Source organism: Petaurus breviceps, unplaced genomic scaffold (genome assembly GCF_028583685.1).
Source record: "Petaurus breviceps papuanus isolate PSGF00001 unplaced genomic scaffold, PetGlider_PUasm1.0 224, whole genome shotgun sequence".
Taxonomy (NCBI): domain Eukaryota; kingdom Metazoa; phylum Chordata; class Mammalia; order Diprotodontia; family Petauridae; genus Petaurus; species Petaurus breviceps.
The window spans coordinates 8,829,966-8,847,139 of record NW_027185887.1 but is presented as its reverse complement, the minus strand read 5'-3'; the positions used below and the strand labels follow the sequence as shown (position 1 = coordinate 8,847,139).

General features: G+C 37.5%; 1 protein-coding gene across 4 annotated transcripts in view; it reads right to left on the bottom strand.

The window, feature by feature from the left end:
* Positions 1-17,174, bottom strand: part of KCNG2 (potassium voltage-gated channel modifier subfamily G member 2) — a 174,302-nt gene that overhangs the window by 88,484 nt on the left and 68,644 nt on the right. For 3 of the 4 annotated variants that reach the window (XM_069095012.1, XM_069095013.1, XM_069095014.1), the window contains exon 2: positions 9,042-9,891. In XM_069095012.1, coding sequence (XP_068951113.1) covers positions 9,042-9,797 — 756 coding nt within the window. In that variant the 5' untranslated portion in view covers positions 9,798-9,891. The remainder of the gene's footprint in view (positions 1-9,041; positions 9,892-17,174) is intronic. The other variant, XM_069095015.1, reaches the window with a different exon arrangement.

The following is a 17,174-nucleotide window of genomic DNA, read 5'->3' as shown; positions in this document are numbered from 1 at the left end:
TATTTGTTTGAGAGGGTGCTCCAGTTTTTATGGGGGGGGGAGGGGAGGGAATTACGACTTATCTTGGCAATGGCTATTTCATTAAATGTCTTTGCTTTGAACTAATTGTGACTTTTGGCTGGCTGGTAAGTACTTTGGTGGGGCCTTGTAAGCTATGATTTTGAACATATAGATTATCTTGAGTCTAGAATGACTTTTCTGAAGGTCCCCCATGAGAAAAAGGCAGCCTGGGTGCTACCATTTAGATAAGTCTGGGTCCCTGACCTCAGATAGTTTCAGTTATATAAGGTCCTTCTTTCCAAGCTGCAGACAAGACAATGAAGGAGAAATGATGAGCTAAATGACAGCCCTGCTTGGCCTCTAGCGACAGGGAAGTCGGCTCTGTTTCAAGTGAAGTTTGTCTTTAAAGCCTTTCCCAGAATCTCCGAGTTGGAAGATATTGCAAAGGCCATCAAGTTCAACTGGAACCTGAACTAGTGGCCCTTTTGTGCTGTCCAGCAAGTGGTCATCCAGGCTTCACTTGAAGATTTTCAGTGATGGGGAATCTATTGCTCCTGATGCTGACCATTTTATTTTCAGGGAAGTTCTTCATTCCATCCAGCTTAAATCTATCTCTGAAACTTCCACACATTGCTCATAAAGCACTTAGCACAATGCCTGACACATGGTAGAATTCTAGAAGTTAATATTATCACCCTGGGACCAAGCAGAAAAAAATAGAATCCTTCTCTCCCATGATGGTCCTTTAAGTACCTGGAGACAACTGTCATGCCCCACTCCAAATCTTTTCTTTTCTAAGCTAAATATGTCCAGTTATTTCACCTGATCATCATGTTGCATATTCTTCATACCCTTCACATTCTACACCCTCTGCTTTGGATTCTAGTTCATTATTGTCCCCCCCCAAAATGTGGTGCCCAAAACTCCACAGAGTATCCCAGATGTGGTTTGACCAAGAAAGATAACAGTGAAACCTATCAGTTCCCTATTCTTCAATACCGGGTCTCTCTTATTATAACTCAAGAACACATTAACTTTATTGGCTACCATATTACAATGGATTTATATTGAACTTGCAGTCTACTAAAATCTCCAGATGTTTTTCAAATGAACTTCTGTCTAGCCACATGTTCCCTATCCTATACTGTTGAAATTAATTTTTTGGAATCTAAATCTGTTGACATATTTCAGTATTCTTTTATATGCTGGCACCCACTCTCCTAGACATCCAAATTATCTGTTAGAGATGCATTGGAACCTATTGGCATGTGCAATCTTTGGAATTACTACAGCTATTTAAGCGGAGGTCCAGCACACTCATAGCTGCCTTTCATTATTCAAAGACCCGATTTGGATTGAATTGAAATCCCCTATATTTGATTTAGGTTTGTTCTTCCCTTGAGTTGCTCTACACTTCCCAAATACCTCTACTCCCTTGACCCCCTAAAACCAAAACACTTACCATTTCCTCAGTATTATAGTGCATTTCTGCTGTCCAAACTAATCCACACTGAAGTTTGAATGACTGATACATTTTCTTTCATCAATCCCTTCCCCAAATCTTATTTCCCTAAATGTACTGTTGGCTAGTCAATTCAAAATGAATCTCTAATCTATGTTATATGAGACCACTCTAATTCCTAGCCTGTAAGACTCTGGCAGTGTGTGTGTGTGTGTGTGTGTGTGTGTGTGTGAGTGAGAGAGTGAGAGAGGGAATGAGAGTGAGAGAGAGACAGAGTAAGAAGTAGTTCTACAGAGCAAAAGGGGAAATGAGAATTTGTGGTCCTTAATTTCCATCTTCCTCCAGGAAAGCATAACTCCCCTGCCTGCTCAACCAGCTTCCTGAATGGGATCTGAATCAAGGATGCCCCATTTTCTGCTTTCAGTGGAAGTCCAAATACTACATCAAAGAGGAAGCTACTTCCCTTTGTAAGTCATACATGTCACAGGTCCCTAGGACTCACTCCATTACAGCTCTAAATACTTGGGGCTTCAAATACTTGAGTCAGGGGTTTCCAAAATACTTCAGCTGTGGGCACATCCTACTGAAGACACAGGAGTGGCTGGATGCCTGGATTCCCCTGGACAAAAATTGAAGAAGTTAGAAGACTTTAAAGATGATTCCAGCTCTTCCTGGTTTTTCTCATCTCAGTTCCCCAGCTGACTCCAGAAATGTTTAATTTGGTTATATAAAACAACAGTAATTCTTGTGAATTGCTTACTATTTCTCCTAATTACCCTGAAGCACAGTAACATAACATTAGTATGTATTAGATTAACTTTGCTATAAGTTTTTTTGTTTAAATATAAAATTCCATTAACATCTCCTTGTCTTCAAAGCTTCATGCTATAAAGTATTCACTATCTCTCTCTCCTCTCAATTTATCTATCTATAGATTGATAGATAAATCTATGCATATATATTTCTTTTAAGTGTACTAACAGAAGTTCAGTTGCTTACACAATTTTATTTAATTTTTTTGTGAACCCAATCAAACATAAACACTTCAACTGAATGAAAAAATAAGAGTTTAAAAAATGAACTCAAATAAATCTCAAAAACAGTTTATTCAGAGGCAGACAGGTGGCTCAGCGAGTAAGAGCACCGGCTCCAGTTTTGGGATGACCTGGAGATCGAATCCTGGGCTCAGACACTAAGCACCACACCCAGAAATAACTGGCCGTGTAACCTTGAGCAAGTTACTTAACCCCGACTGCTTTAAAAAAAAAACAGTTTATTCATTCAATACATATATTAATATATTAAGCACCTACTGTGTACCAAGTACTATGACAGCTATGTGGTGTTATTTGTCCTAACTGGAGCTGAAGAGAAAGGATTCTTATTATGGCCTCCTTTCAAATAATTAGAAAGTAACAAAGTATGAATTGGTAATTAAAATGTTAGCAGTCTCTTAAAGGGTGCAGCTTCCTTCCTCCTCAGCACTTAGTCAAAACAAGGTAGGCTCAAGACAGTGTTGCCCCTGAGACCTGCTGCACTCCATGCTCCTCTGACATAGCTTCCTGGTTATCTAGGGCAATAAAATGTCCTAGCTACATGGAGTCTGTTCTCTCAGGCATGGTGGATACCAAAGACCAGTGAAGCCCCAATACCCTGATAATCTACTGACCAGACACATAGTATATATATCCAGATGGATACAAAGGATTCATGCAGAGAAGCTAAATGCTAATGTATCCTTGTAGCCCATTTTTGCTGTATTAGGGCAAAAGAAACCTCCTTTGTTAGACAACTGAAGACTTGTGAGTACCTGCTTTCATCCCAACATCGAAGCTAAACTAAGAGGATGCTAGTGTTAGAGATGCACAGATCTAAAACTCTGCAATTCCCTATTACCCCAATTCCTTATTCTAGTTTCTGGACTTCCTTAAGACAACAGTAACAATAGTTAGCATTTATATTGTTCTAGTTTATAAAATATTTTACATAACAGCATCTCCTTTTATCCCCACAACAACCCTAAGAAGGTAGATGCTATTATGATTATCACCATTTTACAGATGAGGAAATTGAAGCACAGTGAGGTTGAGTGATTTGCCCATCATCACTAAATGTCTGGGGCTAAATTTGAACTCAGCCTTCCTGACTTCAAACTGGGAAACCAGTGAAGATTTCTGAGCATTGAAGTCCCATAAATATATCTCTTTGCTAAGAAAAATTACTCTGGTATCTATAGAAAAGAATAATTAGAGGGATTAAATAGTATAGAAACTAGAAAATTTGGCGGGGAATCTATCTATTGTAATAATCCAAGCAGGTAGGAATGATGGTTTATACTAGGGTGCTGACAGTGGAAATAAAGAAGAAAGGAGGAGAAAGTTCATCAGGTCATAGGATCTTTAATTAGAGTTCTAAGGAATCTTAGAGATTATCTATACAAATCCCTCATTTTAGAGATGAGGGACAGATGGAAGAGATGTTATGTTGGAGAGCTACTTTATTTCTTTGTGGGCGAAGAAGGACTGAGAATACCACCCAATGATCTGAACCAAGCACATCTCAATCATGAGATAACACTTCTGATTGAACTTGGGCAAATTATTTAAGCCATTTTAATTAAAGTGAGAAATAAGAATGATAAGAGTGATTTTTTTCAGATAGGGAAGAAGTTTCAAGAATTAATTATAATAACAGTATATAGTATTTTAATTTTAAAGCATTTTACTTTCTGATTTTTCTCAGGAGAGAGAAAACAAATTTATACCTTGATCACAAAACTGAAACATACATGAAGAGGCAGAACACTGATGGAGGTGACCCTGATTCCTCAAAGGCATACCCATGGTTGGCAAACTCGATTAGGTCTTACCAAAATGCCAATACTTCAATATTTCTTGTTGTATTTGAAATATTTTTTGAAATAACGCAGCCATGTTCCAATGAAAGAGCTGGCTATAATTCAAGTCACTCAATATTCCATCTTAAGCACATCTCTGCTAAGTGTTTCCTATTTTAAAAGCTACAGAAGTTAATTTTCTCCTCTCTATAATATGCTTTTTAAAATCCCATAAGCATATTTTTAAAACTAACTGTTCTTATCAATAGTGTTTCTGTTTTGTGAAGAGGGAAGCAATAAAGTAGATATCATTTAGTTTAAAAAGACGAGGGCAATGTTTATATGCAAATTCTATTGTGTTAGGTCTTGCTACTAAGTAGGAAATAATATGTCATTTTCCCAGGGTGAATTAATGCTTTCAAGGCATTCTAGTAGGTGAGTGGGGCTAACCCTCTTTCTTTATTCATAAATTTAGAGCTGGAAAGGACCTCAGAGATCACTTAGTTCAGCCACCCAATTTTATAGATAAGGAAACTGAGGCTTAGAGACTCAAATAATTTACCTAATGTTACCTATTTGATAAGTAGCAGAGCCAAGAAGGCAAACCAGGCTTGAAAGATAAGGTGACTCCACCTAACAATCTTTCCATTGCCCTATCCTGTTTTACTTATCCCTCTGTTTTCTTTTTTTGTCTTTTTGGAGGGTAGAAGGCATGGCAATTAGGGTTAAATGACTTGCCCAAGGTCACACAGCTAGCAAGTGTTAAGTGTTTGAGGATGCATTTGAACTCAGCTCCTCCTGACTCCAGGGCAGGTGCTCTATTCACTGTGCCACCTAGCTGCCCCTATCCCTCTGTATTCTATCCTTACCATCTGAATGTTATTTTCTCAGAATATCCCAATGATATATATATATATATATATATATATATATATATATATATTTTATATTTTACAGATGATTAAATGGAAATGAAGTAATGATGACTTTTCCCCTGGTCATATTACACAGATAGGATACTAAGGGATGGAATTTGATTTGTTAGGGTGTACGGTAGAGTTCCATGACAAAAGAACTACTGAGGTATACTCATAAAAGCATATGTTTTCAGCTGGAAGGTACATTACAGGCCATTTACTTCAATCTCTTTTTTTTAAGTGAAAAAAAACCTGATGGATAGAGAGGTTAAATGACTTTCCTAAGGCCACACAGTCTGTAACAGAGGCAAGATTTGAACCCAGGTCTCTAACTCAAAAGTCAGTGCTCTGTACTTTCAAGTACTATAGTTTGCTTGGACCTACCAAAACTTGCCCTCCAAAGACATAGTCTTCAGGAACCCAGGGTCACTTCTGTGACTGGATAAGTCATCAAAGGAAGATTTTGGAAAAAGCAGAAATCCCAAAGAAGTTGATGAACTGAACTTGCAATGTAATTCTGTCAGGTCAGGCCAGACCCAGTCCCTCTGGGAGGGAGGTTATAGATCCTACAGGTATCTCTTGGTTTCTACTTTGTGCAATGCACTGTGTCAGGAAAATGAGATAGATCTTACAATAAATATGACCAATGAGGGCAGACTTCCCAACTGCTCTCGTCCAAGAAGTAGCTGATAAGAGTCCTTGGGCTCTAGCTTTACTCCATAGGCCCAATATGTCAAGGAAGAAAGAAAAAAGAAGAGCTGCCATTACTGACCTTCATACTGCTCATTGCATCTCATTATACATGTGCCTGGATGAATGAAGTTGCCACAGCTGCCACTGGGTAAAACTTGGATAAGAGAAACTTTTATGTCACATTTTTTTTTAAAGGCACAAAGAAACTGGGTCTTCTAAGAAGCATTTCCTTTGGACGGGATCAGTTTTTATGCATCAACATCATTAGAGCAGCAAAAGCTACATTGCTCCAATTGTCTCCCTAAGTGGGGATAATGATCTTTCTCTCCAAGCTTTTCTGCCTTGGCTCACAAAAATAACAATCAATACAGATGTGGCAAAGATGAAAGCAAACTATCACTAGTTACGCATCGTCAAAAGGGGGAAACTTTTTTTTATAACTGCATTAAGGCAATTCTGTTTGTTAAGAAAAGGCATCTTCCCCCTTCTTTTAAATTCTTAAAAAAAAAACTCCAATTGGGTAGGCTTAATTAGGATGTCAACTTTAATGTAGATACAAATTAAGGAGCTCCATTAGTGCCTGTCACTGTTCAAAGCACATGAACTTCAGAGAGACTTCTAAGAAGCCTGTCACATGCCATCCAGCTCCAATGACTCATCATGGAAGCCAAGTCGCTGGCAGCAATCAGCAGAGTTTTTAAAAAGCCAAAAAGTGATTTGTTTAGCCCGTTACTTTTCAGAATGGATTCACATTTAGGAAATATTTAAGTCTTAATAGTTTATAAGGTGTTGAGTTCAAATGGAAAAGAAACAAAAAGCAAAATAAAACGCTAAAACGTTGTAAGAATTTCCCTACCCTCCTCTCATTTCCTACTTGCAAATGCTTTTTGAATATAAAAATCTATTTTCCTTAATTGACAAAGAAAAGAAATTTTGCTCAGAGGATATAAATACGAGATATTCCCACCTACATTCCAGGAGGTGGAGGTGGGGAGTTGGACATATAACACATTCACCACAAATCAATACAAGATATCCACAATATAAACACAGCGATTTGTCATGGGCATTCATTCACTAACCATCTGGAGAATCAGGAAAGATTTGTTGAAGGAAGTAGCACTTGAACTGGGTCTTGAAAGAACTAAGACCTTAGGAGAAGCAACAGTGAGAGGAGGGAATCCTTTGCACCCCTGACAAACTAAGTGGAAGAATAAAGGTGTTTGTCCCATGGCATTGAGCAGCTAAAAGATATGGGAGAAACTGGGGCGGCTAGGTGGTGCAGTGAATAGAGCACCAAACCTGAAGTCAAGAGGACCTGAGTTCAAATCTTGCCTCAGACACTTAACACTTACTAGCTGTGTGACCTTGGGCAAGTCACTTAACCCCAATTGCCCTGCCTTCCCTGCTCCAAAAAGCAAAAAAAAAAAAAAAGACACATGGGAGAAATCATAAGCAGTCATTCATAAGGGCTACTAGAGAAAGAGGGATGTTTTCATGGGTATTCTTGATGTTTTACGCTACAACTTTGAGTTTATACAATTATAGAGAAAAGTAGTGATTCATGAAGGGTGGAAAGTATGGAAGAGCTTCAAGATGGAACTGACATATGCTACATGTGGGCAACTGGAAGGTGATGAGAGTGCTTGGAGTGAGATACGCTGGAGAAAGGCCCAGAAGACTTGCTTCTGGGCTCCTTGTTGCCCAAGGCAGCCTCAATTCCTCTCTAGGACTTTTACATAAATAACTGTGCAAAGGGATTAATCTATGCCTTTGAAAATCCAAATACATAAAATGTCTTTTTGGCAGCAGAATCAGAAACTTGGATTCAGTCAATGCTTCTGGAAATGTCAGTTCAGTAATCAGGTGCCTAAACAATGAATGAGGCCAAACCAATTTCTTGAAATTTAAATTAAAGTGCAAATGACAGCCAGAGCTGAAGCCTTCTCACACTTGCAAGAGCTTTGACTGAGAATTTTCCAAGAGGATGCAAGGACAGGCTATTTTCCATCAGCTTATCTATCTGTTCTCTAATAATGATTTGGTTCTTGGGTTCTAAGAAGCTGATTGCATGTCATAAATTCCTGACATTTTAATGACTTTGGCAGAGGCTGGGTCCTTGTTATCTTGTGATAAATGTGTTAAAATCATCCAAGCAGTAACTTCTGTGTTTCCCCAGTTGTTGGTGAAGCACTCGGTGCCACGGATGCCTGGAGTAACGGTCAAGTGGAGTAAGGAGAGAGGGGAAAAGGAGGAGCCTATTTAACTCATACCCATAACCCCATTAAATATCCAAACTGGATTAATTCATGTGTTAATTGGTTGGCATTGTATGAAACAAACCTTGCACACACGTGTGCACATACACGTCACCACTCTTTACTCTGGTCTCTCTCCAGGTAGAACTAATTTGGAAGATGATGCCTGACTTCTTGAAAAAGAAAGGGGACAAATACAACTCCATGATTTGGAGCTGTATGGGTTTGGATCCAAATCTGGATGTGTTTATAGCTCCTTGAGGATCAGGATCTTTTACCTCAAGTTGTAAACAAAAGGTGAGACTTCTGGAGGACATGGGAGGGAAGGGAATGGGAATTGGCATTATTAAGCACCTAATATGTACCAGATACTGTGATAAGTACTTTACAAATATTATCTAATTGGATCCTCATAACCCTGGGAGGTATTAATTATTATTAATTTTTAATTAATATTTAATATTAATTAAATTAACTATTTAATAACCCCCAATTTACAGTTGAGTAAGCTGAGGCAGTCAGAGGTTAAGTGATTTGTCCAGGATCACAGAGCTACCTAAGTATCTGAGGAGGGATTTGAACTGAGGTCTTCCTGATTCCAGGCTCAGTGCCACCTAGAAGCAGTGAAGACTACTGATGGAATTTTATCACTTTGTTAATTACTTAAAGCTATAGTTATTATGTGTTAGAGCCATAAATAAGACTTGTCAACTGAATGGTATAAATTTATCATGCAGAGTAGAGATGTAGACACACACCCATCACTGAACACTATAGATATCTTCGAGAGTTTGACTGCCCTGTTTGTGTGTGTGTACAGCAGTTTAATCCCCTAAAGTGCCAAATTCAAAGCCTGCACCTGCAGACAGACTTACCCTATCTTCCTCGGCTCGAATATCTGGCATAGTGCTCATGCAGAGGCTGACTGCAGTAATGGCCACAAAGGAGACAGAGATGCAGGCAAACATCTTCCCTGGAATCCCAGAGTGAGGATTTTCTACCATGTCCCTGAGCTGTCTCATGCACTGAGCCAGCCGACTGCCCTCCTGGAAGGCACAAGGAGGAGACTCATTCACCATCAGCTCAGACTCATAAAACTGGGCCTCTGCAGCCTCTTCTTCCTTATGCCGAAGTCTCCTAAGGCAGCACCACTCGAGACAGTCCTCCTCAATCCCCCAGTAGGCCAGCTCATCCTGGAAGGAGAGTGCACACATCTCTCGAAGGAGTCTCAGCTTCCCTGCAGTAAGGAAATTCATAATGGTCTTGAAGGCACATGGGTTGCGATCAAAGAAGAATTCATTGCTGCTGACATCATAGTCATCACAGACACTCATGATCTCATCATGGTTGTGACAGGACTTTAGCCGCTCCAGCCGGGTCAGAGGGCAATTCTCAAGGGTAGTCCAAGGGAGTCTATACTTGATGCCGCCCACATTGATGATGACGTGCTGGGGCCAGTCCTCACAATAAGTGGGGCAACAGGAGTCTTCTCCAGGATGCAAGAGCCTGGCTTTCTTGTAGAATAAGCCCTTCTTAGCCTGCACCTTGCATAGCTTCTCGAAGCCATTGTAGGAGTAGGGGGTGAAGTTGGGGTCGGGGTTCCCAGAGAGCAGAGCCATTTCCTGATACATTGGTTGTGATCATGGAGGTGTTCAGCCCTCTTTGAGGTAAAAAGCCTAGATCCAGAGAAGAATGAGAGAAGGGATGGCTGTGGGGGAGCAGTGTCTGAAAACAAAACAAAACACCCAAAAAATGCAATATTAGAGTAATGAAAAAATATTAAAATGTTTGCTTGATATATAGACTTCTCAATGACTATTCCCTCTTTCCCTTGTCTCCCAGCATGTAGGTGTTTTGGGGAAAGAAGGATGACCTATGGACTGTAGTTTCACCCTGCACTTTAATCACTCCTCTTTCTAACCCGTTATTATAGTTATTCAGTCACAACAGAGAAGTCACTTTATCTCTCTTGGCAGCTGGGTAGCTCAGTGGATAAAGCCCTGTGCCTGGACTTAGAAAAACCTGAGTTAAAATTCCCTCTCAGACACTTACTAGCTGTGTGACCTTGGGCAAGTCACTTAATCTTTGTTTGCAATCAGTTTCCTCAACAGTAAAATAGGGCTAATAATAACACCTCATCTCATTGCTGTGAGGATCAAATGAGATTATCTTTGCAAAGTGCCTGGCACATAGTAGGTATTATATAATAGTACCTAGCACTGTCATAGTACCTATAATAGAATGAATAATCTGTTATATCCCTCCCAGCTACAACATTTTATGATCCTAAAATTCTAACTCCCAAATTTAATATGATGGAAATAAATAATATAAAAGTCTCTTGGCTTCGGTTTTTTTTTTTAACTCCATCAAACTTCCTGTTTGAATTCTTAAACTGGGTAATTTAGCTTCATTTCCCTTTGTTTACTTTCCCTTGAGGAGCACAGGAATAACAAGAAAGTTGACAACGACACAAGTTAAGTAAACAATGAAAATAAAAAGTATAAATAGTAAAATGGAAAGTAAATAAAGAAAATAAAAAGTAAAAAACGGATAATCTACAAACTAGGAAATTTTATCACTTAGTAAAATGTTTCTCAAGGTGTAGCTACCACAAGTATCCCAAATACTGAAAGAGGGATAAGTTTCTTCAAAAGTGAATCAGTGATTCACCCTCTTTTGAATGTTTAGGGTAAGTGTTTCAAGGTAAGAAAATTTAAATTTACTTGTGACAAAGATCACTTTTTTAAAATGCAAAGTATCTTAGGAAGTATTTCCAACACTTCGGACAATTGTCAAATGTATTATAATTAAAAATTGCTGTCAGTGTCTAGCTAAACACCACACTGAGGCCACAAGATTAAGTTGTAGCATTGTCGAGTGATGACTATGAACACACACACACACAATTAGTTCTGCAAAAATAGAGCCAGAAATATATTCAAATCAGCTCCTAAAGGGAATTCCGCTGCTAGTATGAATGTTTCTGATGAATTTTTCCTGACATCCATTAGACTTTTGTCATACCTGTGTTGGTGGACATCTGTCCAGCTATGCATCACAGGGAAGGATATGCAAAAACTTCCTTGGTGCTCACATACCACCCACTTACTAAGCTTGTGGTACGTTTAGCTCTTTGACTATGGGATGCCTCTTCGGGAGTAGCTATCTGTTAAAAGGTAAAGCTTGGAATAGGTTTCTTAGGATATATTTTTACTGAACTAACTTAATTTTATTTTAGGAAATAAATGAGACAAGCAGAAGGTAGAAATACTATGTTTATTTTTAATGAATGTATACTTCTAGCACACTCAGCCCGGCATCTCAGACTTGTTAAATACTTTTAGCTTAGTCAACATACTTTAAAAAGGCTGCTTCAGATGACATGTTAATGAGACTAATTCACTCTGGTGCAATTCGGAATCTTCCCATTTTAACTTTTATAGCCAGGGAATAAACATAACAAGCTAATTTGCTAGTGTTGAGACATTCCCTTTTAGCACACTATGTCTGTAGTTTGGAAATGATGTCACTGAGACAAAGCTGTAGCAGCTTATTAGCAATATCACCTGATAGGCTGTTCATTCTTTAGTGCCCATTGGTGCAGTTTGTCCTGCCCCAGTAGTAGATGGAATCCTTTCTGCCTTGCCTATTCACCTGCTCCTAATTTATTTCCTACAGTAATTCTCTAGAAAAATTTCTCTGTCTTCAACCAAACCTTGTCCAATAGGTGAAAACCACTAGAATTTCATTGGCATCACTAATGTATCCTCTATGAATCAGTCCAGCTATTCTGCAAAGTTACTTAGAACTATGCTCCCAAAGTTTGACCTTTGTCAAACCTTTGACCCCAAACTACCATTTCTGGGCCTATAGCTCTAAAGAGATAGAGGAAAGAAAAGGATCCACATATATAAAATTATTTGGAACAGCTCTTTTTGTAGTAGCAAAGAAATGGAAATTAAGGGAGTGCTCATCTCCTGAGGAATGGCTGAAAAAATTATGGTATATGAATGTAATAAAATACTACTATACTATAAGGAATGACAAAATGATGATTAAGAGAAACCTGGAAAGACATGTACAAACTGATACATTGTGAAGTCAGTAGAATCAGGAAAATAATTTATATAATTGTTGTTCAGTCATTTTTCAATTGTATCTTACTCTTCATTATCCCATTTGGGGTGTTCTTGGCAAAGATACTGGAATGGTTTTCCATTTCCTTCTCCAACTCATTTTACAGAAGATGAAACTGAGGCAAACAGAGTTAAGTGACTTGCCCAAGGTCACACAACTAGGAAGTATTTGAGGTCAAATTTGAACTCAAGAATATGACTCTTCCTGTCCATCAATACAATACCAGTAACATTATAAAGAAAAAAAAAGCTTTGATGCTATGACCAATCACCATTTCCCCCCACTTAATAGCATTTTACTTTTTTCCAATTACATGCAAAGATAGTTTCCAACATTTACTTTTATAAGATTTTGAGTTTCAAATTTTTTTCTCTCTCCCTCCCATTCCTCCTCCCTGAGATGGCATGAGATCTGATACAGGCTATACATGTATAATTATACAAAATATATTTGCACATTAATTATGTTGTAAAAGAACAAAAGGGGAAAACCATGAGAAAGAAAAAAAGGGAGAAAACAGTATGCTTTGATCTGAATTCAGACTTCATAGTTTTTCTCTGGATGTGCATAGTATTTTCCATCATGAGCCTTCCGGAATTGCCTTAGATCATTGTATTGCTGAGAAGAGCTAAAACAAAATCTATCCAAGTTGGTCATCACACAATGTTGCTGTTACTGTATACAATGTTCTCTTGGTTCTGCTCACTTCACTCAGCATCAGTTCATGTAACTCTTTCCAGGTTTTTCTGAAATCTGCCTGCTCATCATTTCTTATAGAACAATATTTCTTCACATTTCATATACCACAACTTGTTAGTCATTCCCTAATTGATGGGCATCTCATCAATCTCCAATTCTTTGCAATCACAAAAAGAGCTGCTATAGGGGGTGGCTAGGTGGCACAGTGAATAGAGCACTGGCCCTGGAGTCAGGAGTACCTGAGTTCAAATCTGGCCTCAGACACTTAACACAAAAACTAGCCGTGTGACCTTGGGCAAGTCACTTAACCCCAATTGCCCTCCAAAAAGAAAAAAAAAAGGAATTTCTATAAATAGTTTTTACATGTGGGTCCTTTTCTCTTTTTTTGTGATTTCTTTGGGATACACACCTAGTAGTGGTATTACCGAAGCAAAGGATATAGACAGTTTTATAGGCCTTTCGGCATAGTTCCAAATTGCTCTCCAGAGTGGTTGGATGAGTTCACAATTCCACCAACAATAAATTAGTGTTCCAATTTTCCCATATCTTCTCCAAAATTTATCATTTTCTTTTTTTTTTGTCATATTAGCCAATCTCATTGGTGGGAGGTGGTACCTCAGAGTTGTTTTAATTTTCATTTTGTTAATCAATGGTGATTTAGAGCATTTTTTATATGACTATAGGTAGCTTTAATTTCCTCATCTGAAAACTATCCGTCCATTTCTTTTGACCATTTATCAATTGAGGAATGACTCGTAGTCTCATAAATTTGACCCCTTTCTCTCCATATTTTAGAAATGAAGCCTATCAGAGACACTTGCTATAAAAATTGTTTCCCAGCTTTCTGCTTCTCCTTTAGCCTTGGTTTTGTCGGCTTTGTTTGTGCAAAACCTTTTAAATTTAATGTATTCTAAGTTATCTATTTTGCATTTCATAATGTTTGCTATCTCATTCAGTCATAAATTCTTCCCTTCTCCATAGACCTGACAGGCAAGCTCTTCCTTGCTCTCCTAATTTGCTTATGGTATCACCCTTTATATCTAAATCACACACTCATTTTGACCAGCCACAATTTTAAATGACTGATGAGAAAATATAGGTGATGGACTCAAAATGCAAAATGAGACTGACATTTTTGGACATGGCCAATGGGGGAATTTGTTTTACTTGACTGTGCATATTTCTTACATGGATTTTTTCTTCTTTTTTTCTCCAGTGGGTGAGGCTGAGAAGGAGAGAAAATAAATACTAGTTTGTTTTTTATTTGTTTTGTTTTTGCTTTTTGGAGGGCGATTGGGGTTAAGTGACTTGCTCAAAGTCACACAGCTAGTTTTTATGTTGTATCTAAGGCTGGATTTGAACTTAAGTACTCCCAACTCCAGGGCCAGTGCTCTATTCACTATGCCACCTAGCCGCCCCCAAACTAGTTTGTTTTTTAAAAAACATTTTAAACGTTTCCCCTGGCATATAATTTCAGAATCTTAGCAGTAAAGAAGAAAGATGAAATAAATGTACAAATAGGTTACTACCTAGAATCTGAGAAATTAGTAGGCAGATGAAAGCATCAGCAGATGCAGACAGACAGACAGACACACACACACACATGCATGCGCGCTAGAGACAGTATGGTGTTATGTTGGGGAAGTTTGCTTTGGAGTCCAGAAGACATAGGCATTTAAGCCCTGCCTCCAACATGTACTAGTTCTGTAACCACAGGCAAGTTATTTAACTTTTCATACAATTTTATAAGCCTATGTTATAGATGATTATACAGTTATAGTATGTTTATATATACACACACACAAGATAAGTTATAGATATATAGTTAGAGTATGTTTATATACATGCATGATAAGGTATAGATATATGGTTATAGTATGTTTATATATACATACATCTTTTGCATATATTTATGTGTAGAGAGAGCCTTAACACTGTGAATTCCCCACAATGATGAAATTACAAGTCTGGACCAAAAACACATGCACACTATATTTTAAATGGAGATGGACTTAACCTATCAAATTTTAAAAATATAACAAAATGACAGTAATAAAATTAAATCATACAGGCAGAAAAAATGACCAGTGGAACACGATATATATCCAAACCATTAAAGGAGTTTAATAAATGAAAAAATAGAAATGCATATTAAAGGGGAATAAATCAATATTTAATAATATTTTAGGGGGGACAACTGAAGGAAGAAGAACTAATTTGGATCTATTGCTCATACCATATACTGTAATAAATTGTGACTGAATCAAGGAGCTAAAATTTTCAAAAAATCTATTTTAAAAACTTGGGGAAAACGTAATAGCATCCCTCTTCCAGTTAGGGAGGAAATATAAATTCCTGACTAAGGAAAATGATTTTTATCAGAGATATTATGGGTATATTTGAAAAGATTTAAATAAACTTTTTGCACAAGGAAATACAATAAAATATAAAAAGGAAACAAACTGAAAAATATAGATGACAATCATAATTGATAAGATTATTATTTAAAATTGATAAAGAATTCACATAAAGACATATGGTCAATATCCAGATTCCAGGTGATCTCATGGTTTATATGTTAGACAGTAGAAAGAGAACTGGATTTGAAATCAGAAGACCTGGGTTAGTCTGGTTCTACTCAACTTTCTAACTGTGTTACCTTAGGCAAATCTTCTGTCTCAGATTCAGTTTCCTCTTCTATTAAATGATTGGGTTGGGCTAAATAATCCCTCAGGGAACATTTAGTTCTAAATCCTGTGATCCTAGAGACAGAAAGTAAGCCATCACATGGATAAAACAGCAATTTAATTTGATTAGCAATTTTTTTGAAAAAAGCCCATTTTTAAGGTACCATTTACTGGCAAGGATAAAACTGACAAAAATCCAGAGTTGACTAAGCTGGGAAGAAATAGATGTACTTGGACATTGCTACTGATGTTGGAAATTATCTTAATCTTTCTGGATGGTAATTGCGGGAAGAGTTACAAAACTGTTCAGACCTTTTGACCTAGTAATTATACTTCTGGGATTATATCCCCAGGAAATAACTCCAAAGGAAAAATAAGTGATTTATACTTATAAATTCATAGCAGCTCCATAAATAATACCCAAACATTGTAAACAGCTCAAATGCCCATAATAGGGAGATGACTAAGCAAACAATGATATGTTGATGTCTGTGATAACTAACTAAAATGACCAGAATATGGGCTTCACAGACTCGTGGGGATATGCATAGGTAGAAAATTTTAAGTAGAAATATGCAATGTAAATGAAAAGTACATTAAAGGAAAAAGTAGAACACAAAATAATATTCATTCATAGAGTGATTATGCATATGCAAAACATATGTATGGCGAAACAATTTGTAGTCACATAAATTCTGATTAGTTCCTCCCCCCTTCCCCAATGGAATTAAGTCCCTAATGTGAAAAAAAAAATTACTAGCAGAGCTCTGAGTTAATGCAGGAGCTGAGGTGGCATTTGGATGAAAAGAAGGAAGGATAAAGGAGGGATGAAGACATGGATACATGGATATTATAGTCATTTTTGATGTGGTAGAGAGGTAGTAGAAAGAGTACTAGAAATCTTTAGTTGTACTAATGCTGACTTTGAGTTAGAATATACCATGGTTAAAATATGATTTCTGAAACTTAATAGTTTTGTAACAATGGGCACAATATTAATCATCTCTGAATCTTCACTTCCTCAAAAGTAAATAATAACAACAATAGCTACCATTTATTCAGTGATTTAAGGTTTGCAAAGAACTTTTGAGAGATGAGGAAATAGAGACTGAGAGACTGTCACTTGTCTGAGGCAGGTTTCAAACTCTGGTCTTCTTAAGTACAGAACTTTAGCAACTGTACCACCTAGCTGTCTGTAAAATGGGAATAATAACACCTTACAGAGGTGCTGTGAGGATCAAATGAGCTAATATATGGAAAGCACTTTGAAAAACTTAAATATGTAAATATAACTTATTATTATGCAATTTTCCCCCAGGTCCCTGAAATTCAGTTGTTTGCAGTGGGACCATTTGCACACACCATATGCACACAATCACTAGATTACATTTTAGGATATTCAATATGGGCAAAATATAGCCCTAAAGGTCAGTACTTTGGGTTCTTTCATGTAGTAGCTTTATGTTCTTCCCATTGTCATGT